The following is a 27,270-nucleotide window of genomic DNA, read 5'->3' as shown; positions in this document are numbered from 1 at the left end:
ATCTGATCTTATCTAAATGAAACTGCTATTGTCCCTCCATCCAAAACCTGTGAAGTATTTTTATCTGCTGTTGGTCTGAGTGTTCCAAGCATTTGATAAGGAGTTATTATTATTTATTACTATTGTTATTTACTTGTATCCCACTTTTATTATTTTTACAAATAACTCAAGTTGGCGAACGTATCTACCGTATCTTCCTCCTATTTTCCCCACAACAATCTTGTGAAATGAATTGGGCTGACAGAGAGCGACTGGCTCAAAGTCACCCAGCTGGCTTTCATGGCTAAGATGGGACTTGAACTCACAGTCTCCTACTTTCTAGCTTGGTGTTTCAACCCCTAGATCAAACTGATTATAGGAGTAGGTGGGGATCATTTTTCAGACAAATGTTAATGTTTTTGACAACATCTCCTTGCTGCTTTGAAGGGGAAACAAGGAATGAAAGGTAATCTCTAGAGCACAACAAGGAAAAAAAGGTTGATGTGAGTCTAACCATTCATTTTTTCTAAGAGTTTTATTGGATAAAGAGTTTCTTTTTACCTTGAGATAGCAAGTCCAGAGGCTCTCTGTATAAGAGCATGGGGTCTTGGGAATCTCAGCTAAAACTATGCAGGGCATAAAGTTGAACATTAAAATAATTGTTTAATTTTGATTGTCCCCCAAAGTGGTGCCTCCTAATGTTTTGATCTACAACTTCCCGAGCCCCTCAGCCAATGATCTGATTACTGGAGAATTCTGGGAGATGTAGTTCGGAGATATCTTAAGAATACCAAATTAGAGAAGGCTTAAGTGAATTAAATAGTGGACAGGCCGGCAGTCACATCCTGCAGAGTATGTTCTAAGCTTCTGTATATAGCTAAGATCCACTCTAGAAACAGTTCTCAAAATTCATGACCTAGATAGAAAGAAACAACTAGAAAGAGCCTAGGCAAACAATAAAATGTTCTCCCAAACTTTAAGGTTAAAAAAAAAAGGCAGTGTAAAGGGCCTGAAAAACAAAGGCAATGATAAAACTAAAATTCAGTTGCCAGTGTTGGTTTCTAAAATACAGGAAGGGACAACACAGCAGAAATGAACATTTAACATTAGTATTCTAGAGGCAGATATCCAAGAACAGAAGGTTATACTGAACCTGTGCTGATCCCATTTAAAGGACAGTGGCCTAAGAAATAAAATGTCAAGATAAACTATTAAAAAGGCAAAAGACAATAAAGGATGACTAGTCCTTTGTTCTATTTTCTCTTTATGTATTGTAGATCGCTATCATATCACTGTTTGGTGAGAATTCAATTTGTTTGCCCAAGGTGGAACACTGAGTTAGCCAAAGAAAGGTGTGTAGCTATTACTGAGGCCCAAAAAACACACTAGGGACGAGTGAAAGAAAGCGCTAACACCACTTTGCTATTATTTGTCTTAGCCCAGCTCACATTATTTTGCTACTACATGGAGCTAATGATCATGACAGGATCTCATGACTGGAACAAAATCATGAGGGACGTTAGAAAGTCCCAAATCTGTGATGCTCCTACTGGTACACAAAAATGTTTTCTCTGTTATCCTATTAATCAAATGGCATTAGTATTGTGCAAGATCCAAAAATTAGACCAATATTTTAAGATTGTGGTTGCTGTAGATGTATCAGAACTTAGTCTGGTCTAAATGTGTCTAAATGTGTGATAAGGAAGGAATGATCTAGTAAGAACTTGAAAGTTCTAATAAATACATGAAGGCATTTTGAGGAATCTTTGGGGGGAGTGGAAGGAAGAGATGGGAAATAAAATCAGATTTTACTATACCTTCTGCATCCAACATCTTTGGAATATCTAAGTATCTTTCAGCCACATCAAAAGCTGTATTCAGATTTGTAAGAGGATCATCCTAAAAAAAAGAACGGTTTTATTAGCAGTAAATATATAATACAAGAAAATACTTCAATAACCATCAGTTGCATAGTATATTTCATTGAAAAGCTAGATTAGCTGACTCAAAGAAGACAGAGAAAACAAATTTAACTAAAGGACAATGGTCTTATATAGCGTATTTCTTCAGGAAAGATTACTTTCTATTTTCTCCAGTTTATAAATAACCTACAGGCACATTTTTTTATTTAGCTTTTTGAGTATTTTAATAGTAATTTGTATTACTGTCTTATATAGAGAGGATTGCTATGCTTTTAACTTTCTTGTAAAAATTATTATACTTATTTTTCCCCACTAACCTCTCTGATGGAAGAGGATGGTTTTCAGTGGCCCTGCTTTCTCACATAATCATCTAATAATCAAATAAAGTCAACTCTCTTCAATCCTGCACATTCAAAATTATCATTTAGCTGAACCCCGGAAATAGGCATTTTGATTGATACCCCCATTGCTTGTGGAATTCCCTTCCAGTGGAGACTCACATTGTTCCTACTCTTGTAGGTTTCAGGAAAACAATTAAGATCTATTTATTTCATTTAGCACAGGAAAAGGGCATATTGTTGAGTGAAGGCTGGAATCTGGTGTGGTCATAACTATTTCTTATTTTGATACTTGACAAAATGTATAGTTTTGATGTTTGGTTTTGCCTATAATATGGGTTAACATGGGTTTTGGTTTTTATTTTATGTTGATCTTGACTGCCACATACAAATAAATAGATATACATAGGTCTCAGTTCAGACTATGTATACTGCAAGAACCAGATGACATCGTCTTGCCATTAACTCCGCTATTTTCACATTTAAAGAAAGGGGGGGGGGAAACAGGAGAACTTTGCACGATTTGCATAGGTAGACTTCTATGAAGAAGAACATTCTAGGAGCTGACAATTAAGACATTTCTTCTAAAAGAGGAAAATAAAATCCTTTTGCCCTTAATTTGGGAACTCAATATAACAATGTTCAAGGAACAAAAAAGACCTTTTAAAAAGCTGCTGAAACATCATTTTAGTTAACTACTAATTATATTATAGATAACATTTGGAGCAAACATACAATCACTGCATTTTTGTTTAAATTGTTCCTCCTTTTAGAAAGGTTAAGTAAAGAAAGATTAGATTAACTTGATTTTCCAATAAGCTATTTTATTCTTTTCTAATATATATGACCTGTTATCTGAAATGTCTCCATGTCTTTTAACTTAGTAACAGTTGAGGAAAAGCATTTTTAGAACTTACTGATAAATGGGTATCAAAATGTATAGTCAGAATGGGCAATAGGATTTAAATTGGAGATGGCCACTATTTAACAAGCATTATAATGACAGTGATTTATCAGACCTCAGTTAAGTGAACTTCAGAAATTGTGGACGTATTTTCCATTCAGATACTTTCCCAAAATGATGGATAAATCCAATTATATAAAAAATAATTTCAACAGTTGACTGAATTTACATCTTTGGTGTAATTATTATAATCTGTAAATTGAACCAAATAAATTCAGATGTAATAGATATTCAGCTTTAGCAGCCATGTTTTCCTCCTGAAAAGTCCATTTAACTGTATTAGGAGGTTTAAATACACTAAATACACATTTGTACAAACGCATGTTAAACATTATTGAAATGTCACCAATTGCTATCCTTCTAATTTTTGCAAATCAAAACAAGCATTTGAATTACCTGAGTTAGAATTCTGAAGGCCAAGGAACTGTCGATCTGCTCTTCATCAGCATATAACTACTTCCTTTTCCAACCTACTACCTTCCACATGTGCTCTGGGAGTCAATCCAACACATTTGGAGAACACCAGGTCAAAAAAGACTGCCTCAATTCAATTTTTTGAGCTTTTCAGAGAATCTATTTCATCTTAGGTAAAATTATCCAAAGTTTTATTCTTTTTGGATCTATGAATCTGAGACATCTCAAAACATAACACAGTACCTTTCTTAGTTTTCCATAGTCAATAAGTTCTGGACGATGTCTGTGAATCAACGCACAAAAACCAAGACCATCCTTCCAGCTATAAAAGAGACAAAATAGAATTAGTTATATTCTTCAAGACAGCAAATTGAAGAAAGTCTAAAGCAACAATGTTCCCTGTGCATACAATTGGGCAGAGAAAATATAGTTGATTTACATGGCATCTTCCAAAATCACGAATGCTATTAACTTAAAACTTTTTTCATCTGAGCCAGCACAACCAACAATCAGGGGCAATTCAAACTGTGGGCCAACATGTGGGGAAAAAACAAGTTGGCCATCCAGAGATTAATTGTATTTGGATTTAATCAAACTTTCTATTCATAAGAATTTTTGAAAAGACAACCAGTTTCATATTTAGAAGGACCTGGTAGGAAGGAATAAAAATAAAGAAGGTATATTGTTTTATCAATCACTAATGGATATATCCAGTAAAATAATGTTAAATTGTTGTTTGCTCTTTCTGTTGTCAGATTTTGGCAAATAATGATTCCAGTTTGTCTACAGATATAAAAAGGAATACAGTGTGACACACGACAAGAGCTAGTTTCTTCAAATGAGTGAAATATACTGCCCCAAAAAATAAAGGGAACACAAACGTATAGGATCCTATACGTTTGTGTTCCCTTTATTTTTGTGAGCAGTATATATTTTCTTTAACAGAACTGAGATGAGAGAGGAAAGAATAAGGACATCAGCATTTCTTGCTGGGTTTCAAGGTATAATATTCCTTTTCATTTTTCTTCTTTATAGATTTTTGACAGTTGTGTTGACTAACTGTATTTCAATGGCTCAGAAGGAAGACAGCAATAGAGAAAGGAAATACACAAACATTGTCATTAGAACATGATGCATTGCTTCCATCTTGTCTCCACTGCCTGGATTGTTTTAATCAACCACAGTTAATGATCAACTCAGGCCTAGCTTTATCAGTGAAACTTTTCTGTGCTGAAGTATACAGAAACATAGGTAGGAACAGGTCTGCTAAAGAAATGTGTATTTTAAAATGAATGTGTTATCTGAATGAAGCCTCGGTAGGGCAAGGACAAAGGAGGAAAAAAAGTAGCAGTAGCACTACATTCCCTTCCTTGGTTCCTCAACCCATTAGTTTGCATTAATTACTTTGTAAGTAATGTAAAAGCCATTTTACATGTCATTGTACATAGTTTAAATCCTATAAAAGTTATTTTCATCATCTCTCCATCGATTGCTAAACCACAGCATAACATTAGTTTTCCATTTGCATGTTGAATAAACCAACATGAAGCGACATTGCCTTCATGTTTCAAGTATAACAAAGAACTGTTGTTTAGGTTAACAACAGATGAAATGATGAGGAAAGAAAGATGAGCCCAGCGTTCATTTTTAGCTTGACAACCTTTAGTTTAGCAAAGTGGGAATATAGTCTGAACCGGTCTTATCTTTATCTTGTTTTGGCTGGATAAAAGTTAAAAAAAAAAAAAAAGCTTCAGCGTTTTAACATTACCAAAGGGAATTGCATATGGGTCAGCGAAAAACAAATTATGAAAGCAGCATTGTGTTGTTGTGATACTAGGTCCAACTGTTTCGTAGAGTTTTTGTCACACACATGTAAAAAGGGGCAAAATTTCTGTTGCATCAATGCCACATTGTTTGACAGAAATCCCAATCCGGAAGATGTGTCTGATGCCATGGTAACAAAGTAAGAAACCTTTAGCCAATTGTGGCCCTCAAATCCTGAACTGGCAGATAGGTTCAAAGCACAAACACTCCATCCTCCTCCATCTAAGTGGCGATGTTAATTGTGAATGTTCTTAACATAAGGTTTAAGGATAGCTGAGTTGAGCATTATGCAGCATCCAAATCTTTTAAATGAGATTTTTCTCCAACTTGGGACAGGCACTGGCTGTGCAACTGGGATATGTGACATATCAGAAAAGTAATATTTTTAGGGAACTGCTCTTAATACTCTTTACCTAATATGGAAGTTTTGGATGTTCACGTTTTTGTAAGGGGCAGTTTTCCTCTGGCACCACAGCAAAAGCCCTTCTTTTGCAGATGTCTCTACAGAATAAAAGATAAAAGCATTAGTTCCAAGTTTTCCTTCATCATTCTGACCTTTAAAACCACTGAGGAGACCTGGATGGCACCTTCCATATGCACTTCAGAATCTCCCAAGAACCAGTTTTATGTTGAAAGCCCAGAGTAAAATAGTAAAAATAAAGTAAAAGTAAGCAACCCAGAGTCTTCTGCATTGGACGCCATAGCAAATTTTAATTAATAATAATGACCCTAATAATAAAATGCAAACTAAAATTAACAACTTAGCAATAAAAAAATAACAGTTTACTCAACTTAAAAGTTATGATAATGAGGTACAAGCATTAGAATGCACAAGAACTATTTAAGATGAACTGCCTTAATAAAAATATTGTTGTGATGTGAATGGTTGACAAGTCTTACGATCAATTTGATTATGTGCGTTATATTATTTTAGTGACTAAGACAGAGATGGCGAATCTTTTAGAGACCAAGTGCCCCAAAACTGATCCCGCCCACACTCCACCCCCTGCCCCGCCCCCACCCCGCGTGCCCGCAGGGCCACTCATCACCTCCAGGGCCCGCCGATCGCCCAGCAGCGCAATGGCAGCCACGCCCTCTGCCCGTGCCCCGCAGCATCAACTGTATGCGATGGGGCATGAGGGCAGAGTATTATCTATGCTGCCTGGCTGCCATGTCCTTGGCTGCACTGTTCTGGGTGGGCCACGCTCGGGGGCGACTCCTCCAGGGGGGCTGCTGGTGAGGAGGGGGTTGCGGGGGGAGGCAAGACTGGGGCAAAGGCACGTGTGCCCACAGAGAGGGCTCCAAGTGCCACCTCTGGCACCCGTGCCATAGGTTCGCCACCATTGGACTAAAAGATTGCAGCATTTAATTTTAAAAAATAAATGTTTATGTTTATTTATTTCTATTTACATCCATCCTTCATTATTTTTTATAAACAACTCAAGGTGGCAAACATATCCTATACTCCTTCCTACTCCTATTTTCAAAACAACCACCCTATGAGGTAGCTTGGGAAGAGAATGAGTGACTGGTTCAAAGCCACCCAGTTGGCTTTCATGCCTAAGCCTAGTTCTAGCCTGATGCCTTAACCAAATATAGACTTCAGTATTAAATATTTAAGGTACATCAGCCTTGTTTAAAGAATTTAAAGTACAGTCACTTGTATTTTTCCCATACCCCTTTCCTTTCCTGAGATTTTATGATGTTTTTGGCAGTTGGCACAAGAAAGTGAAAAAGAAAGCAGCAGCTGAGGCAACTGCTCCTGATGCTGCATTTCCACAGCACAGTATTCATTTGAAATGCTCTTTCTTTAAAGTTTCTTTAAACTTTTTTCAAAAATAGATTATAAATCTGGAATGCTATTCTTTCGATTTTTTCCAAAAGCACTCAGAGAGATAAAGTCAAATTTCCTTTCTGTCAAATGCAAATACTCAGTGATTATGTGAACATGCCCATGTACTTTTCTGGACAATAATGTGGAATTAATTTGTTACTATTTTTTTTCTAGGGCTGTTTTCAACTTCTCAGCCCTCTAATTAATATTTAGTGTTCTCACATCCAAGAGCTATGCAGACTCTTAGCCCTGAGATCAGATTCTCCCCTCTTTTTATCAATACTCTCAATATGCTGCTGCATATAAAACAAATCAGCTCAAAATTATTAACATAGCCCAGGGGTAGGCAACCTTGGCTCTTTTATGACTCGTGGACTTCAACTCCCAGAATTCCTGAGCCAGCCATGCTGGTTCAGGAATTCTGGGAGTTGAAGTCCACGAGCCATAAAAGAGCCAAGGTTGCCAATCCCTGACATACCCCAATAATTACAAAGGTGAACCAAGTATGAAATAATACTAAATGAATAAAAAGGCCAAACCGAAGAGGTGTCTCTTGAAGCTCTTTCAGAAAGCTAAACTAACTGAGACTCCTGAAGAAACGAATTCCAAAAGCGCGGACAGGCAGAAAAGTTCTGTGAAAGAGATCTCTGCCTCCCCTGCAGACCCTAATGCCTAGGCAGGTTCCTTAACAATAAAGAGAAGCCTGGGTCTACAATGTCATGAAAGCTGTCAGCCTATGTCCACCACTCTTCTGCCAAGTCAGGGAATGCAAACTTGGAATCCTTTAACTTTACATTTTGTAAATAGAATCAGCAACTTTCAGATACCTCTGTGCAATTAATCAAGCAGAAACACTAATTTCTCACTGACGTGCAAGTATCCTTCATTCAGAGTATAGGTTTTATGTTCTTTCCCTTGAGGCAACTCATAATATACAAACTTTTCCCCATCATAACTATTCTTGAAAGAGATAAGAACCTGTTGGGATTTACCTTCTACTGAGATATCCTGAATGGCAAAACGAAGGATGATGGTCCAAATCATGCCAAGGGTCATTTTTGCATTCCCATCAACAATCTCTGTAAAAAAGAAATGTAGCAGTTGAACAACCAGAAATAAATAAGCATGTTCTTAAAAAAAAACTTTTAATCCAACAACAGAGTTAAACACCCCCTGAAACCTATGATGAGAAGAGGGGCAGAGGGTACATAAAAACTCTCTGGACTTATGATGAAGATCAGAAATCATCAAAATCCTCTGAATGCATATTGCTTCTCTGGTCTAATTTGAACTGTTTGGTTTTCTTTTTAATATCTTTCCATTTATTTATTTGACTGATGCATATGATGCCTTCCTGTTTGACTGCTCAAGACAGTTTACAGTTTAAGTTTTGGTACATCCTGCTTTCAGAGTGTTGCCATGTAAACTTGTTTTTTAAAACCAGAAACAACAGCTAGGCTCAATCAATGTTTAAAAAACATGATCTGGTTTGGTACAATTAGCCCCCTTTCACAATTTGTAATATTTAGAAATAGGCTGGTTGTTTACTGGTGTTACACAATGCCTGTGTCCACATCAGCACATAAAAGGAAGTTTAGTGCCTATTAACTGGTTGAAGAATCTTGAGGGTAGTCAAGAGAAAGAAATTAGATTGTCTTTCTAGCCAATCTGATGCTCAGAGATTCCCATCAGATCTTGCTTACCCCCAGGATATCAGCTAGTCAGTTCCTCTAATAGCTGTGACACTGCAGCTGAAAATTAACAATAAAATGCTGGCACTTCCAATAACATTTCTGCTCCACTTAGAACTCCATAGAGAAGCAGGTATAGCCTTCTTTACAGCAAAACAAGAGAATCTTGTGGTTTCTTAAAGATTCATCTATGTATTATTGCATAAGATTTCCTGGATCATTAATGAAATTCATGGAGTATTGCCCTGAGAAAGCAATATATAGAAACCCATGTTGCTATGGTTGGTAGGAACAGAGAGCGTAAGAGTGAAGAAATGAAATGCAGGTGGTAAAATCACTGAATTTATTTATGTAGTCATTCATTATACAGTTTAGAATATAACAGATATTTTTGCATCAAACTAACACTGTAATGTGATAAGAAAAAAAACTTTGCTGCTTAATTGAGAAAGGTATTAATTATTTTAATAAATTCAAACTTGATTACTCTCTTACATGAAAAAAGGTCTATCAAGTCCACCCCAATCCAAATAACACCACTTTATGCTATATTAAAGAGCGTTAAGGTATTCATATCCACCTGCCTAGCAGACAGACACTATTGTTCTGAAGTGTTCAGTAGTTCAAAATAATTGCCTAGATCAGCTGAAGGATTCACTCAATGAATCATGTCAGTGTTAATAGCAGGTGCATATATAAAGCTCCTAATTCAGGAATGATGATGATGATGGTGATGATAATACTGATACTAATAATACTCCCAGTGAAGCACTACCTTGATGTGGTTGTGGGCCTTGTATGCTCTGAGGAAGATGAGAGCTATGCCAGAGGTTCAACCATACTAGACAGGTCTCATCTGAGGAGTCAGACAAAGAGTGTCTCTCCCATAAAAAATATGGTGAGATATAAATTTCAGAAAGTCAAGTCTGAACATCTTGCTGTGTGATGAACCATAACAATACCATCAAATATCCACATCTGCCTATCCCGGGTCATTGGAAAGGATTCGATAGGTAGACAAAAATGCCAAATCCAGTCTGAATATCTGGCAGACTGTGCAATGAACCATAATAACAATAACAAAAGAAAGCAAAGGTAGTATCAATAGTAATGGGTGTCTTGGGTGTAATTCCAAACAATTAGAGCACAATCTGAACACCATCAACATTGACAAATTCATCATCAGTCAATTGCAAAAGGCAGCTTTATTGGAACAGCTTACATCTTGCAACAATACCTTGTTTAACATTTAACACTATCAAATATCAACAGCTGCCTATCCTACGTCCTTGGGAATGACTCAATAAGTAGATAAAAATGCCAAATCCAGTCTAAACATCTGGCTTTAGTGTGTGACAAACAAAGTCAACCAACGGTCCAAAAGCATTCCAAGAGAAGTAAGACAGTGAATTCATGGTGGACAGCAGGACTGATTAACAATTATGCCAATAAAAGTCTTCATTCAAATGTTAGTTTAGTTCTTTGTATTATCTATGACTGGGCAGTGGCAGCAGCAGTAGCAGCAGCAGCAATGGAAATCATTAAAAACAAATTCTGAAGGAAACAGTGAGGGTTAACAATTTGCATCCAAAATGTGATCCTGTCAAATTCTATCATCTCATTCTAATATTCCACAATTTTGCAACAATAAAAATGTGGTAAGTGACAAAGAAATCTTTAAGACAGATTCATGAATAAAATAACTGTTGCTAGGGAGCAACAGTTTGGATTTTATTTGCTAAAGTTGATAACTATCTTGTATGTCTTGTTCTCCGCCACAAAACCAATGTTGTCACCCTGGTGTCAGGAATATATCTTTGTATCAAATGTGAATATATGTTCATATGCAAAACATTCATTCTGTTGCAGGGGTTAAGCATGGAGCAAATCTGTTTTACCTTGAAATTCCAGAATTCTGATATAACAAAGAAAAGGCTAATAGTTCTTAAAGGTGTTCAGGGTAGGGAATAGAAGAGATGTGGGTACCCCCTCTTTCCTCCAAAATCAATGTGGCCCTTTTGGGAGGTTCATACCAATGGAGAATTGAGATTTGGTTCTGCATCTTTCACGCTTTATAAAGCTTCTCCATTAAAAGAAAAAGGAGTTGACAGAGATATGAAATACAGGCTGAAGACTAAGGACGATGATATGAATTCTCCAAGAAGTAATAGTGAAAACTTGTAACGAAGGATCCTTTAAAAAGTCAAGCAAAAATATCTCAGGTGTGAATTCTAGAACAATTGTCACTCTCCTTTCTCATGATCTCAGAGTGCTGTTCACAGCACACTCAACAAGGAAAAATGTTCAGATAGATCTGCATTCAGCCTGTGAAAAGATACAGACTGCTGTTTGAAGAACAGGAACAGCTGGAAAGAGGAAACCAAGTGTTCTGCTCTAGTGCGTATATTTCCATATAATTGGTTTTACTACAATAAGTCTTTGTGTACAGAATATACAAATAAAGATACAATTTCCATTCCTTTGGTGCTCAGTTGTTTCAAAAGGAAAATAACCACTGAATGTTCATAATAAAACTGGGTTCTTTAAAAGGACTTCAAAATGCATTGATATGTATAGCCCTGTTTAACTTTGATATTCTATTATCTCCTTGTTTTACATAGGAGGATCACAGGAAATTTTTTTTGCATCAGGATTTCAAAGAGGATTTATGAAGTTATTTCATATGTAAATGGGAAATATGGTGGAAATGCATCAAAAGAGAATGAAAATGTGTTTACACTCTATACTGCAGTTCATTTTATTACAAAATGTGGACTATTTTTGTGCCATTGATAAGAATTTACTTTGGATTAAAAAACTCCATTACTAAGTGTGAGAGGTCATTCAGTATAAACAACTAAAGAAGTGATGGCGAACGTTTTAGAGACCGAGTGCCCAAACTGCAGGGGCTGCCACAAAGAAGAGGGAGTCAAGCTGTTTTCCAAAGCACCTGAAGGCAGGACAAGAAGCAACGGGTGGAAACTAATCAAGGAGAGAAGCAACCTAGAACTAAGGAGAAACTTCCTGACAGTGAGAACAATTAATCAGTGGAACAGCCTGCCTCCAGAAGCAGTAAATGCTCCAACACTGGAAGTTTGTAAGAAGAGATTGGATAGTCATTTGTCCGAAATGGTGTAGGGTTTCCTGCCTGAGCAGGGGGTTGGACTAGATGACCTCCAAGATCCCTTCCAACTTTACTATTATTATTATTATTATTATTATTATTATTATTATTATTAACCTACTTATCTATTGTCGAGTGCCGGGTGGACACGGCCCATTGGGTAGGCATGGCCCATTGAGTGGGTGTGACCCATTGGGTCAGTGTGGCCCATTGGGTGGGCGTGGCCCACTGGTGGGCATGGCTGTGGTGGTAACGGCAGACTGGGTGGGACTAAAAAGTTCAATCAATCAATTCCAACTTTGCGAGATCTTTTTTTTTCCCGCAAGAAGTTGAAATCGCTTGATTGATTGAACCTTTTTTTTTTTTACACAAAGTGAAGCCTAAAGCAAAAAACTTTTATAAAACCCAGCTGAAGGCCTAGGACTGGGGTGACGGTGCACATGCCCACAGAGAGGGCTCTGCGTGCCACCTGTGGCACACGTGCCATAGGTTCGCCACCATGGAACTAAAGGGAATGCTTTCTTGAACCTGCAGAATTTGCAGAATATGAACAGTACTGTAAACCATATAAAGAATGTGCCTTTAATTTAGCCATTAAAAACAATAATTTCACTATTTATGATTTCACTTGTATAAATACAATTTTTAAAAATTGTTCCAAATGTCAGTGTCTCTTCCTGACAGTTTCCTTTTTGCGCCACAGTAAGAAAAGTTAGCATTGCCAATCTAGTATCAATATAGAATTCCAGTGTTTTCTCTTGTTTTTCCAAACTTCCGATATAGTTCCTTGGACATTCTGGAGCCAAGATGATGATTGGGAAATGATTAGAGATGATATCACTTGTAGTCAAGTAATATCAGGGTTCTTTTGGCTATATATATATATAATAATAAAACTTAATCATATCTATGTTCTTGTTATATCTCATGCTAAATCTAAAGAATAACAGACAGCCCAGATAAACTAAACACATTCACTTGGTTGAGTTGGGCAGCTAGAGAAATTGAATAAATAAATCTTTCTTACTTTCAAAAGCTGTCTATTCCTATTGCACATTGTGCATTTTCAGAGACTGCTTCTTTCCTTCCCTTTACTCAGATATATCAAGTTGTAATCATGCATAACATTAATTGTTTCACTCAAGTATTTTGGGAGAGAGTTTGTGATGTATAAGAAGATAATTTGGCTCATCATGTTCTTGGATTAGAGAATCCATGAGCAATTTTTTTTCCTAAGATGAACAAAGGCATAGGATTCTTTCTTTTCTCTTCTTCCCCCAAATCAAAGATAATGAGACAGGATAATAATCCATTAGAAGGAACACAGAGAGTATATAACCATATACCTGGTTCTTGGTGACTGGGCAGGATACAAATGAATGTAACAAATGAATGGATGGATGGATAGAAGCCAAAAACTGCTTCCAGCTATTCTAAGACTCCTTAATTGGTTTGTCTTCAAATGTGAAGTCATAGAATAGAATAGGAATAGGAATAGAATAGAAATAGAATAGGAATAGAATAGGAATAGAATTAGAACAGAATAGAACAGAACAGAAGCTGGAAAGGACCTTGGAGGCCTTCTAGTCCAGTCTAGTCCTGTTCAAGCAGGAGAACCTATACCATCTTAGACAAGTGACTGTCTAGTCTCTTCTTAAAAATCTCCAGTGATGGAACGCCCACGATTTCTGGGGGTAAGCTGTTCCACTGGTTGATTGTCCTCACTGTCAGGAAGTTTCTCCTTAATTCCAGGTTGCTTCCCTCTTTGATCAGTTTCTAATCATTGTTCCTCATCCTTTCCTCTGGCACTTTGTGAACAACTTGGCCCCCTCTGCCTTGTGGCAGCCCCTCAGATACTAGAACACTGTTATCATGTCTTCCCTATTTCTTCTTTTCTTTAGACTAACCAAACCCAAGTCCCGTAGCCGTTCTTCATATGTTTTAGTCTCCAGGCCTTTAATCATCTTAGCTGCTCTTCTCTGAACTTTTTCCAAACTCTCAACATCTTTTTTGTGATATGCTGACCAAAATTCACTGCAGTATTCCAGGTGTGGTCTTACTAGGGTTTTATAAAGCAGTACTAATATTTTGTGTGATCTTGATTCGATGCCTCTGTTTATACAACCCATGATTGTATTAGCTTTTTTGGCTGCTGCTGCACACTGCTGGCTCATAGTCAAGTGATCGTCCACTAGGACTCCAAGGTCCCCCTCACAGTTTCTGTTTTTGAACCAGGTCTCACCTAATCTGTACTTATACCTTTGATTTTTCCTGCCTAAATGTAAAACTTTGCTTTATTTATTGGATAGGACCCATTGTTCAAGTTTGTCAAGATCTTTTTGGATCCTGAGTTTGTCTTCTGGGGTGTTGGCTATTCCTGCTAGTTTAATGTCATCTGCAAATTTGATGAGTTCCCCTTCAATTTCCTCATCTAAGTCATTTATAAAGATATTGAAGAGTACTAGGCCTAAGACAGAACCAGGTGGTACCCCATTGCTTACTTCTCTCCATGTGGATGTAGATTGGTTTGGCATGATCTGTTTTTTTTTTGGGGGGGGGGGCATGATCTTTTTTTAACAAACCTGTGCTGGCTACCAGTTATAATTTTGTTTGCTTCTAGTTATTTGCAGATCTGTTTTTTCATTATCTTTTCTAGGATCTTCCCAGGTATTGATATTAGACTGATTGGTCTGTAGTTTCCTGGGTCCATCTTTTTTCTTTTCTTGAAGATGGGAACCACATCAGCCCTTCTCCAATCCTCAGGTACTTTCCCGGTGCTCCAGGATATACGAAAGATGGGGTGCAACGGTTCAGAGATAACATCTGCCAGCTCTTTCAGAACTCTGGGATGTAATCTGTAGGGTCCTGGTGATATTCGTCAAGCTTGGATAGGTGTTCTCTTACCATTTTCTTGCTTATTTTAATTTTTGTTTCTAGTTTGTCTTTTTTGGTATGTTGGGCTATAGTTTCTTTTTGTGTGACGACTGATGCAAAGAATGAGTTAAGCAAATACATTATTTTCTATCAATGCATCTAATATTAAATATGTATCAAATAAAAGCAGGTTCATTATTGCTACTGTCCAATCCCTGCTTGAAGTGCACGCTGCTTACCTTCAGCTCCAATGGAGACCAGCTTGACTCCTTTGCTAGCAATAAAATCCAGAGCTTTGTTCACATTTGAGATTTTGTGCACTCGCATTTTGCCTCTTTCCGGTTTAGCCAAACGTTCACCTAGTCAGGTTGAGAAAAGAAGACATGATTTTTTTTTAATGAAGTCCTTCATTTCACCTCTACCAAGAATTCATATACCACACAAAGAAAACAGTTGCTTCTCTGCTGATCCATTAGGATTTGTTTACAGTCGTAATTTTATATATACCTGATAGTACCACTTAATCATATAGAGGGATCATTTATTTGACTATTTCCCTCAGGTGACAAGTTATACACATACTAAGCAGCCCTTTGGGGAACAATAAACTAAAATAATCATACCATAGTCACAAGCAGGAATGAGATTAAACTGTTTTCAAATTTGCTTTGTTTATTTTTTCTCTTTTCCTTTTCCAACAGTGGAGATCTTAATAGTAAGTTGAGATCAAAACCTTTATTGTACAACAAATACGTTGACCCAACATGCAGTGTTTTCTTAATTTTGTATTCAATTCTGGATGAAAAAGCCAAATAATTTTATGCTTATTAACATTTGAAGTCATAATTAATATTGATATTTCTTTCTTGTTTTGAATCCTAAATGGTCTAAGTTATCAAAATATTACAGTGATGATGTTTACTCAACATTGTATTAATCAATATAGTCAATACTGTAGCAAAGCAATATAATGTATAGTGTAAAGTTTATAACTATGTAATGAAGTAAATTTCAAAACGAATAAAAATAAAAGGGGGAACACTTTATATAGGGAATAGTTAAGTATATAATTGCCTCTTATTCCAAAGTGGTATTGTTTCAGAAGGACTGACCTCATGATTTTCCCTAATGTGTATTTCAATACATAGGTCCTAAAAGCAATAATGCTTTCCCCCCTGTACAATATGACATTCAGTGCCGATATGGGTTTAGCCCAGACAGAATAAAGTGCCTAAACAAATGTGCTGAATTATCTTCATAGTGGGGAATTGAAAGTATGTACAGAAGTAAATAAAAGCAGAACTAAGATGTCATGGCAGTTTTCATTGGGATTATTTTTTCTAAAGATGTGCAAAATGTTTGGTGCATGGAACAGCTGACTATGGGTGGTCTATGCCTGAATGGAAACATACACGCTTTGGGAGTTTTGGCCCAAGCAGAGAACAAAATGAAGCTGTTTTTATCCAGACACAAATGGTTTGGAGTTGGGGGCAGGGGAAAGCAGGGAAAAAGCCAAGGACATTAATGGCTAAGGAGAAACATGGGAAGATCTGGGGACAGGCTGGCCCAGGAAACGTGCTGTGCTGCAACAATATCAGGGGTGGCAGAGCAGAAATGAGGAAGGGAGGGCTCTGGAAAATAAGAGGGGTGGGCAGGCTGATACAGTATGCTGTACTGGGAACCACAGAGAAGGGGAGGGCAAGCTTGTCCTAGTCACTCCTCTGGATTTTGTTTTATGTGAAACAATAAAACATTCTGGGTTTTGTTCTACTAAACCACAGCTTATCAGGGTTCTAGTTTCTTTTTGCCCATCAAAAAGAATTTTTTTGCCTGCCAGATATCAACTGATTACTCTGCTTACTGCAGCTGACTTGTACTGTACCATTTCCCCCTCAAATGAGTTAGGGTTATCAATTGGTGGCTAACAGTCACTTCTGCAAATTTATATATCCACACTGTAATCCCAAAGATATCATATCAATGAATTACATGTGAGGTGGGCAAAAAAATTTCAAATGTGAGATTTTAGTTCTAGTGGCAGGCAAAAAAGGAGCAAACGTCCTTATCTGAAACAGAACCTCTGTGATCTGGTGGGCTTGAATCACACTACTTTTTTCCCTTTGGGGCTATTTCTAATTATTTTTTATTATACATTTCCAATATTCTACTTTGACATTCCCCAAAGGCTATCTTATGTCAAAAGATCATTCATACACAGCAGCAACAATAAACCTTATAGTTAAAAAAAAAATTGGAGGGAGATAAATGGCATTTCCTTTCTTGGAAAGGATTCAGTCTACAATTCCTAGCTTTTCTTCAGTTATGTGCCCTTTCTTTCCAAAATACAGCATGTCCAGCCGTTATAACTGTATTTACTTTGAACTGCTGCCAAAAGCAACTGAACCTGAAGTTCAAAGAGGCAGGAGAACAGCTGCCTTTCCTTCAGACAAGAACGAACTGACTCTCCTTTGGCAGTCACAGTAATCTTTACCAGACGATGCCACGACAAAGTGAGGGCTTGTCCTATACTTTCAAGAGCTCAGGCCAACTCTACATGCTTAAAAGGGCTTCTACGGGGGAGGGGACGGGAATCGTTGAGATTTTAAGAGGCCATGGAACCTGCTTACATATAATGTGGCAAACCACCATGTTAAATCACAGCAAAAAAAATATTTTGAAGCATTTTGGCTGTGCACAGTGTGTATAACCAGCTTCTCCATGACCAGTGATCCCTAGATTTGTTGGTACTATAGTTTCCAGAATTCCTGGATAGTCAAAGGTGAAGAATTGTTCAAGCCAGACTCCTAAAGAAAACCTGGAAGGCACTGCAGAGAAAGGCAACATTCAAAACAAAACGCAATAAGGGCAAAGAGATGAAGACAAAGAGGAGAATGCAACATGAAGGAAATATATTCCATGGCAGAATTCTGTAAATAAAAACACCAAGGGTTGGTTATTTGCCCTCTGCCTATCACTGTCTGTAAACTGCTTCCTCTTGGCTTTCCTCTCCTTCCCGATGCATGAGCCAGCACTTCACTAGCAAGATAAACAAGTCAGGAATAAATAATACAAGAGACAATTTCAGCTGGTTCTGGAACACTTCAAAGAAAGCCACAGGACATGTACCATTCAACATTTTGCTTTTAAATTCTGCAGAGGAAGGAGGACCACTTGTGGCTTTCTCCAAGGCTTTTGGTTGTAGAAGAGCAATCAAAGTTCTATACAGGTAATCCTCAGCTTATAACCTTTCATTTAGCGACTGTTCGAAGTTACAACGACACAGAAAAAAGTGACTTATGACCACTTTTCACCCTTACGACCATTGCAGCATCCCCATGGTCATGTGATCAAATTTTGGATGCATGACAACTGGTTTTTATTTCCGATGGTTGCAGGGTCCTGGTGTCATGTGATCTCCTTTTGCAAACTTCTGACAAGCAAAGTCAATGGGGAAGCCAGATTCATTTAACAACCGTGTTACTGATTTAACAACTGCAATGATTCACTTAACAACTGTGGCAAGAAAGATGGTAAAATGGGACAAAAATAACTTAACAACAGAAATCTTGGGGTCAATTGTGGTCGTTAAGTCAAGGACTACCTGTATAGGTGGCTACAAAGGACAGTACAATGAAGCTTAAGTGGGAAAGGTGCCCCGACAAAAACATATGGAAGTGTAGCAGCACTATTGCTTTAACTGCCTTGGTTTCCAATCCTAAGAAAGTACATTGTGACTGGATAAGTAATGCTGATACACCCTTCCCCAGCTGACACTGTTCAGATATTCTGGATTGTGGCTCTCAATATCCTAGGCTGGCTTGACCAATCTAGAAGGCACCAGTTTGCATTTGGATGCTTCATGTCCTGACAACAGAGAGATGCTGATGAAGCAAGTGCTTTGCTTCATGTGGTAATGAATACTGGATATGAATAGATTCCCATTTATTTGCCTCTCTGGAGTTCACTCTCTCCATAAATTTCATAACATGAGCTGTGTGCACACGGGACAATGTTTCAAACAATGGCCATCTTGGCTCTTTTGTACCACAGGAAAAGCTTGAAGCACAGGTTTCTCCACTCCTGCCCATTAACTATTGCAAAACAATGGTCTCACCTGATATAACTTCCAGGAGTAGCATGAGCTTCAGGCCATCTCGGAAATCTTCTTCTATGTTCTCAATCTGGGTGCCAGCCTTGCGGAGGTGAGAGTTACACCACGCTGTAAATGTCTGGAAAGAGATAAAATGAGAAGAAAAGGGATTAATTCTTCTCCTAAGAGAATCTGTAAGGCCCTCGAAAAAAAATCCATAGTATTGCAAAAACACTGCTGCTGCTGTGTGATTTACTGAATTAATGTCAGAGTTTAATTGGATTTATTAGTTCTTCATGTTCTATTTCCTTAGTGCACAAAAGCCCAGGAGATAATCATACAAGCTGGAGGCGGGGGGGGGGGGAGGGGGGGGAGGGGGAAGGGAATTTTGCATGTCTGGCAGAGTGCAAGTCCTTGCAAAGAATAACTCTATAAAGTTCATTCACCATTTTCTCTGAATGGGTCCCCAGTGGTTGGAGCAAGTTTTATTCTCACATAAGGATTCCTGCCTTTACAGTTTCCACCTCAATCACAGAATCCACTCATTCCCCCAGAATTATACCAGGGTTATTTTAAGATAGGGTTGCCAAATCCAACAAAGCCTCCAATGCCAAAAACAGTTAAATCTCAGTTTTGCGGGAACTACTTTCTTTTTTTATTAGACTACAAAGATCCACCCTCCTGAGCCATGTGCTTGAGTAGACTGGCAGAGCCAAAGAAATCTAAAACCAGATATTGATTGCTATTCTTTGTAAATATACAAACTGTATAGACGTTAGTACTCCTGGCTATCCCCCAAACCTTTTTCATCTCAGCAGCATAATCTGGGGAGACAGACAAGGAGAATTGTGCTACTGTTGCTACTGTTCACAGGTAGGAGTCAAAAACCTTTGCTAATCACTGTAAGCCCCGAATAGGTTTGTCAGTAGATTAAACTCAAATCAATTGTTGAATAAGAAAAGTCAGTCTGCAGGTAGTTTCCCCCCCTCCAACTTTCTTGATGACTGACCTAAAAAATACATGGTCTGCTGTTTGCAAACTTTAAAAAAAATGAACAAACAAACCATAAAGCTCTCAGGCCTCCAGTCCAATCTTTGCACATTATCAACTAAATCCTTCATTAGTGGCTGTCAAATGTAATATATGGAGTGCAGCTAGGTAATTTGTTTAGCTCCCACAGGTAGTTCTTTAGCAAATGCTTTTATTTGAGTTTTCAATCATTGTTTTCTGAGTTTACAGGTTTATGGCACTGATAAGAGGAGATACAATTGAAAAAAAGAGTTTTTTACTTTTACATCACTTTAGGGAACCACTATTTTTCCTATAACTGCTAATTTGGGCAAAGTGTTGCTGCCCTATAATTTCTATTAGGGACCAGTCTAAAATTGCTTTATGTGTCACTTCCAGAATACGTCTATTTTTGTGAAATTTCTATCCCATATTTTCTGTGTCCATTAGCATTCTCAGACTGAGGGTCTAGGTCTAGACAACTCGCCACAGCCAATTCACCACAGTCAGCTTGGCATGGCCAATTCACCACAACCAACTCACCACAGGACAATTCACCACAGCCAACTCACCCCGGGACAACTTGCCGCAGGACAAAAATTACATAACATCAAAGAAATGGTGGAATTAAAAAAATATTTTTAATTATTTTAAATAATTAAATAAAACTGTTGAATTGTCCCGCAGTGAGTTAATCCCATGGCACATTGGCCATGGCGAGCTAGCCACAGTGAGTTGACCATGACGAGTTGACAGCAGTGAGTTGGCTACGGCAAGTTGGCCATGGTGAGATACTGTCCTAGATACCTCAGGGGCAGTATTAATCAAAAACAACATATCTTCCATGTTTTAAACCATGAGATGCTTAAAATATTTTAAAGATAGTTTTACACTTACAGAACATATATGTATGAATAAATAAATTGTCGTTCACCTTATTTCAGCGACGTGCACAACTGACTACAATAAAACAATGTTTTCATGGTTACTGAAACTTGGGTGAACATTTTCTTTTGATAGGTCATATTCATTTCAGATTTTAATGCATGATTTAAATTAAGGTTATCACAATGCATAAATCATTTTATACTAAATACATAAATGTCTTATTTACTCAACATTCAACCAGTTTAGAACAGGGTGGACTGAAAAGCCATGCTGAACATAGTTTCACTTATGGACTTCACGCTATTAATTCCTGCTGCAGATGCTAACCTTTATCACATAAAACTATAACAAAAGTGTGTTCTCTCTCTCTCCTCCTCACATAAAACTGCTCTTGCTACAAATACAAGAATCATGCCAGTTGTAAAAGCTTCTTTTATATCAGCCAAATGATGCATGACCAACTCGATAGAGCACTTAACAGTTTCTAAAATGAAACAGGCAAATTGCCATTATATGACCATTCAACTGGCCACAGGCAATATTATAAAATTTATTGCAGCAAGCCACTACATTAAGTTTAGCTTCTCATTTATAACACGTTGTCATCAGTCAGGCAGCCCTGTCTCGGCCAATTTAATCCCACTAGAAAGTTTTTCCTATCAGTGGAGTCAACCAGCAGTCCATCTATGTTCAGTGTACTTCTAGAATGATAGTTCCTGGGGCTGCCAATTCATAAAACTCTGTGCAACAATTTTATCTTATCATCCAGAAGTGATGGGAAAACACAGGATGCTTACAAATTGAAGACAACGATCCCTGAACGCCATAAAATGTTGAGAACGAGGCAGAATGATTGCTTGACAAAAGCCCTAATAAATAGCATCTAAAGAGTGAGACACACTTTTCTATTCAGTACTGCCATTCCGTATGTTTCTTTTTAGGCCTCTTGTGGGTCATATGAAGAAATGGAAAAGCTATCACTTTCAAAGAAGTTGACTGCTGAAGTTAATAAATTTCATTCACACCCTCTTCTTTGTTCTTCCTTTTGAATAACAATGCCATAGAGAAGCATTTCACAATCGACATGGGAAGATTTCAGCATCCAGAATTAAACATAGCAAAGACATTCTGGAAATCCACATATTCTAGAGGATGACTGAGCTGGTCTAGGCTGCCATATAAATTTAAACACACACACATACACATTTCTTTCAAAAAAGAAACTGAATTTTTATTAATGGGTAAGAAATTCTGCCTGGCTGAAATACTGTCTGCAAATCTCCTTTTCACTGTCCGAATCCAATTGTATTCTGGCTTAAAACAACAAGCTGTCAATAGCGTTTAATTTTTGTTTCGACAGCTCTAAATCATAACTAGTTGAACTAGGAAGAGAAGGAAACCAGTAAGTGTTGCCATGTTACTATGGAAGTGAAGTTATCTGTGTATGTGTAAATCAGGAAAACCTGCTGAAAGATGCCAAACTTACATCCTTTAAAAACATCATTATGGACAAAGAAAGGTGATAAGGCATATATAATCACCTGCATTTCCCGAGATTCTTGGAAATACTGAGGATTTTTCCAAGAAAAACAACAACTCTTAGACTGAGACATGAAACAGAGTAACTTTAGAGTAGTCACTCTTGGCCAATCTAACCTATTAAGACAATAGAAGGATTGCTTTTTTCTGTTTTCCACGTTAGTGAATTACATCACTTGAGAACACAGAAAAAAACAGATTGTTTTGCTTGGACTCATCATTCATTACTCCCTGAGTAAGCTAAAATTTAACTCAACATCCAGTTATATCCAGAATGCTTATTCAGTTTTCTTGATTCAAAATTTTTATTTTGAAACATATGGATTTCCCTTATTGAACAGCTATCTGTGGCTCATTTTTTTAAAATTTCTAAATAAACCTGTCGCTGCACCTTTGCAAGAAAAGGTTTTAGCATGTTAGGCTTCCAGACAATAGAGTTCAAAAGACAGGTTTATTTAGCCGTGGTGGCACAGTGATTAGAATGCAGTATTGCAGGCTAACTTTGCCTACTGCCAGGAGTTCGATCCTGATCAGCTCAAGGTTGACTCAGCCTTCCATCCTTCCAAGGTCAGTAAAATGAGGAGCCAGATTGTTGGGGGCAATATGCTGACTCTGTAAACCTCTTAAGAGAGTGCTACAAAGCACTATGAAGTAGTATATAAGTCTAAGTCAGTGGTTCTCAACCTGTGGGTCGGGACCCCATTTGGGGTCGAACGACCATTTCACGGGGGTCGCCAAACAAGGCTGTCTGCCATTTTTCCCCCCTTTTCTTTGGCCACGCCCCTGGCACCCAGTGATGTATAAGTGGTTGGGGGTCACCACAACATGAGGAACTGTATTATGGGGTCGCGGCATCAGAAATGTTGAGAACCACTGGTCTAAGTGCTATTGCTAATAAGGCCATCAAACCCAGCAACAGATTTAAGGAGGGGTGAAAAGCCCATTAAGGAGACAGTGGCAGGTAGAGGACAGTTCATATGTTTCTGTATAATCTTCCCATTCATTTCCTTAATGACCAAACAAGCTCCTGTTTCAGACTTTCATCTATCCACTTGATTAACATTGTGTGGAAGCCATGAGGGCTAGCAGTATCCATACAGTAGTAGTAGTAGTAGTAGTAGTAGTAGTAGTAGTAGTAGTAGTAGTAGTAGTAGTAATAGGAATTAGTATATCAGGAAGGCTTACTGACTACTGGAGAGACCAAACTGGCTTACAAGAAAGACCAACTGAAGAACAGAATAGAGGCATGGGAAGACAAAGCACTACATGGCCAATACGTGAAAAAAATAGCTGGGAAAGCAGATAATAATAAGACCTGGCAATGGCTAAGAGCAGGAAAATTGAAGAAAGAGACCGAGGGACTAATTCTGGCTGCACAAGACCAAGCCTTAAGGACAAATGCATACAAAGTCAAAATTGAAAAGACAGCAACAGACAGTAAGTGCCGCCTATGCAAAGAAGCTGAAGAAACAGTGGACCACTTGGTAAGCTGTTGCAAGAAGATTGCACAAACTGATTACAAGCAGCGGCATGACAAAGTAGCAACAATGGTGCATTGGAAGATCTGCAAAAAATATCATTTGCCTGTAAGCAAAAACTGGTGGGATCATAAAATAGAGAAAGTCATAGAAAATGATAAAATTAAACTGCTCTGGGACTTCAGAATTCAAACAGACAAGCACCTGCAACATAACACCCCAGACTTAACAATTGTCGATAAGAAAGACAAAAAAGTCTGGATAGTGGACGTGGCAGTGCCTGGAGATAGCAGAATAGAAGAGAAAGAACTGGAGAAGATAACAAAATACAAAGACCTACAAATAGAAATAGAAAGACTGTGGCAAAAGCAAGCAAGGGTAGTACCAATAGTCATAGGCTCCTTGGGTGCAATCCCAAAACAACTGGAGCACCACTTGAACACCATTGGCATTGACAAATTTCGCTATTAGTCAATTGCAAAAGGCGGCCTTACTAGGAACTGCTTCCATCCTGCGACGATATCTGTAATACCATCAAACATCCACATCTGCCTATCCCAGGTCCTGGGTAAGGACTCGATAGGTAGACAAAATGCCAAATCCAGTCTGAACATCTGGCTGACTGTGCGATGATCCATAATAATAATAGTAATAATGTTGTTGGAAGGGACCTTGGAGGTCATTGAGTCCAACCCCCCTGCTCAGGCAGGAAACCCTACACTAATGCAGTGATGACTGAGTGCCCAAAAACCACCTCACCCCCACCCGCAGGGTCACCCACTGCCTCCACGGCCCATCGATTGCCCAGGTGGCCCAGCGGCACCATGGCGGTCACACTCTCTGCCCACGCCCCACAGCATCATCTCTGTGTGACAGGGTGTGAGAGCAGAGCCTTGTCCCTACTGCCTGGTTGCCATATCCTTGCTTGCGCTGCTCTGGGCGGGCCACGCCTGGGGTTCACTCCCCTCTGGTGGGCTGCTGGTGAGGAGGGGGCTGTGGGGGTAGGTGGGGCTGGGACAAAGGCGCACGTGCCCACAGGTTCACCAACACTAGACTAATGTATCAGTGGCATGTCTGCAGGGGGAAAGCTCCAAAGTTCAACCTATATTTGTTTTAAAAAGCCCCCACCAGCACACCAAATGTATCCTTAGAGAGTGACTATTGCCTTAAGTTACTGTTGGATGGGTTAGGCAGAGGTTGAAGGTAACACAGAACCTTGCTTTATATCTTAAAAGGAAAAAAACTGGTTGTCCAAAATGCAGCACTTGAATATCTCCTGCAAATGGTCTGCCATAAACTTTACTGAATCTGGTGAACTTCATTTTAGGAATGAAGTTCACAAAAATCCTTCCATATTAATTGGGAATTCTGAAAATGGCTGTTCCAAAACAATTGAAAATTTCCCTTCCCACAGGAAATTGAGGAGGTTGGATTCCTGGATTCAAAAAGATTTATTTATTATATAATATATACTCCTGTATGTTTCTAAGCAACAGTGATGTTTACCTACCACAAAGCATCTAACTCTCCCTCATCCCCAGATTAATTTTCCCAAAAGTAAATTAATTCTTAAACCAAACTCTGGGCGGCTTATAATCAAGAATAAAACACTATAAATTAGGTCTATGAGCATTGTTTATATTATTAATTGGTAGTTCTCCACATGAAACATGTTCATTGCAGTATTTATAGAAATTCAATAGTGAATCCTATTTCTAAATGGTTAAACATCACTAGCATTTCTCAGCCACTGTAGAAGCATATATAAAAACAGCAGTCATTGGGTCTCATAAAGCTACCTGAGTATCAAAGGTAGCAGAGAAACCTGATAATAGAGAATATGCTTTATGGGACCCAATGACTGCTTTTTTATATGAATCCAGATCTGGAACACAGAAGGAGATGGGGCAGCTTTAATCCTGTGCTCCCAATCCATGGGGATGGACCTGAACTTTAATCCTGAATTCAGAAACATGCCTGAACTCAGCATCTAATGATATTGAAGGGAAAAATACTATTGGCATACATTTACAGCTACCAGAAAAAAATATCGGAATAAAACAGAATCTGATAAGATTGCTTTGTACAGTGTCAGACTTTTTTCCTTTCTTCATCCATGATTTCCAAGCTCATCCATTTGAAATGAGACCCAAGACATCTATAGAACTTGGCCAAACTCCATAGCTATGCAAAGGGGCTACCCTTCACTATGGCAACAGTACAGGTCTCACAAGTCCTGCAATTACTTTCATCTAATTTTTGCTGCATTTTACTGGCTTGGAACATTATTGCTTTGAAGCCATTGTTTATCTCAGTTGGGTATTCAAAGCAGAGGTTTTGCAATTGTATAAAGGGTCACCAATATTTCACTCCGTCTATCCAAATCCAACAAGAATTAAGTGTAAAGTAAGTGTCTCCTTAAGGCCCCACAAGTTATATTGAGATCATTGCCAATCCATTCTTACGGTAGCTCACTTCTGTTTCTAAAACGTAAGTCTTCCCTCTTACAATGTTCTAGAAAGCATTGGCAGGTGTATGCCACAGTCAAGTGACAAAATCTTAACTGTTCTAAGCTCAGAAGAAAAGTATTCTGCCACAACGTGATTATTATGACAGGTAAGTAACAGTGAAGGAACTAATGAAGAGAGCAAACACTTACAGGCTGGAAACATGGAACTTTCAGCAGCAAAAATACATCCAGTAATTCATCTTAGGAGGTCAGAGAAATCTTATTTAGTTAATAAAATGTTGGCATCAACTTTCCTCCCACTTTGTAAGATCAGCCACATCATAGGTCTCTGACATTGCTAAAGTCAGCAGAGTACCTAACACCCTGCAGGAGAAGTCCTTCAGTTCCTTTTAAAGCTGCTTTGGCCCATAAGAACCTAATCAATTCCCATTTTCTTTTCCCACATTAATCCAATATCCTTTAAGTTGGTATTGCTCAAGGGAGGTTCAGTAGATAATTCTATCAAAACATAAAACACTATTTTTGATCTTATCTTCTGTGATAGCTTGCCAAGGTCCTGCATCTGGTAGGACACTCACAGCCATCAATGAAATGATTTGTGCATTTAATGTGTTATATTTATAATACCACATCTCAGAACATGTTTCCCATCCCCACAGGCTTTTCCTTACAAAAAAAGCAGTGATTGATTTAAACCAGAGGTTTCCCAACAACCTTGCCCCAAAACATCCTTTGTTGAGATTACATTTGTGTTCAGCAGATTTCCTTAAACTGAAGTAAGATTTTCTCATAAACCTGTTCCTTTACTGAACTTCATGGTCTGCTAGACTTGT

General features: G+C 38.2%; 1 protein-coding gene across 4 annotated transcripts in view; it reads right to left on the bottom strand.

Annotated features, from left to right (window-relative positions):
• Window positions 1–27,270, bottom strand: part of ACTN1 (actinin alpha 1) — a 116,806-nt gene that overhangs the window by 36,950 nt on the left and 52,586 nt on the right. For all 4 annotated transcript variants that reach the window (XM_039323983.1, XM_039323981.1, XM_039323982.1 and 1 more), the window contains exons 2-7: window positions 19,079–19,193; window positions 15,204–15,323; window positions 8,268–8,354; window positions 5,855–5,942; window positions 3,861–3,939; window positions 1,797–1,878 (exon numbers count right to left, since the gene is read on the bottom strand). In XM_039323983.1, the coding sequence (XP_039179917.1) occupies window positions 1,797–1,878; window positions 3,861–3,939; window positions 5,855–5,942; window positions 8,268–8,354; window positions 15,204–15,323; window positions 19,079–19,193 (571 nt within the window). The remainder of the gene's footprint in view (window positions 1–1,796; window positions 1,879–3,860; window positions 3,940–5,854; window positions 5,943–8,267; window positions 8,355–15,203; window positions 15,324–19,078; window positions 19,194–27,270) is intronic.

This window comes from Crotalus tigris, unplaced genomic scaffold, assembly GCF_016545835.1.
Source record: "Crotalus tigris isolate CLP2741 ecotype Arizona unplaced genomic scaffold, ASM1654583v1 scf7180000024291.2576520, whole genome shotgun sequence".
Lineage (NCBI taxonomy): Eukaryota > Metazoa > Chordata > Lepidosauria > Squamata > Viperidae > Crotalus > Crotalus tigris.
Note: the sequence above shows the minus strand (reverse complement) of the source record. Positions and strands in the feature narration are given on the sequence as shown.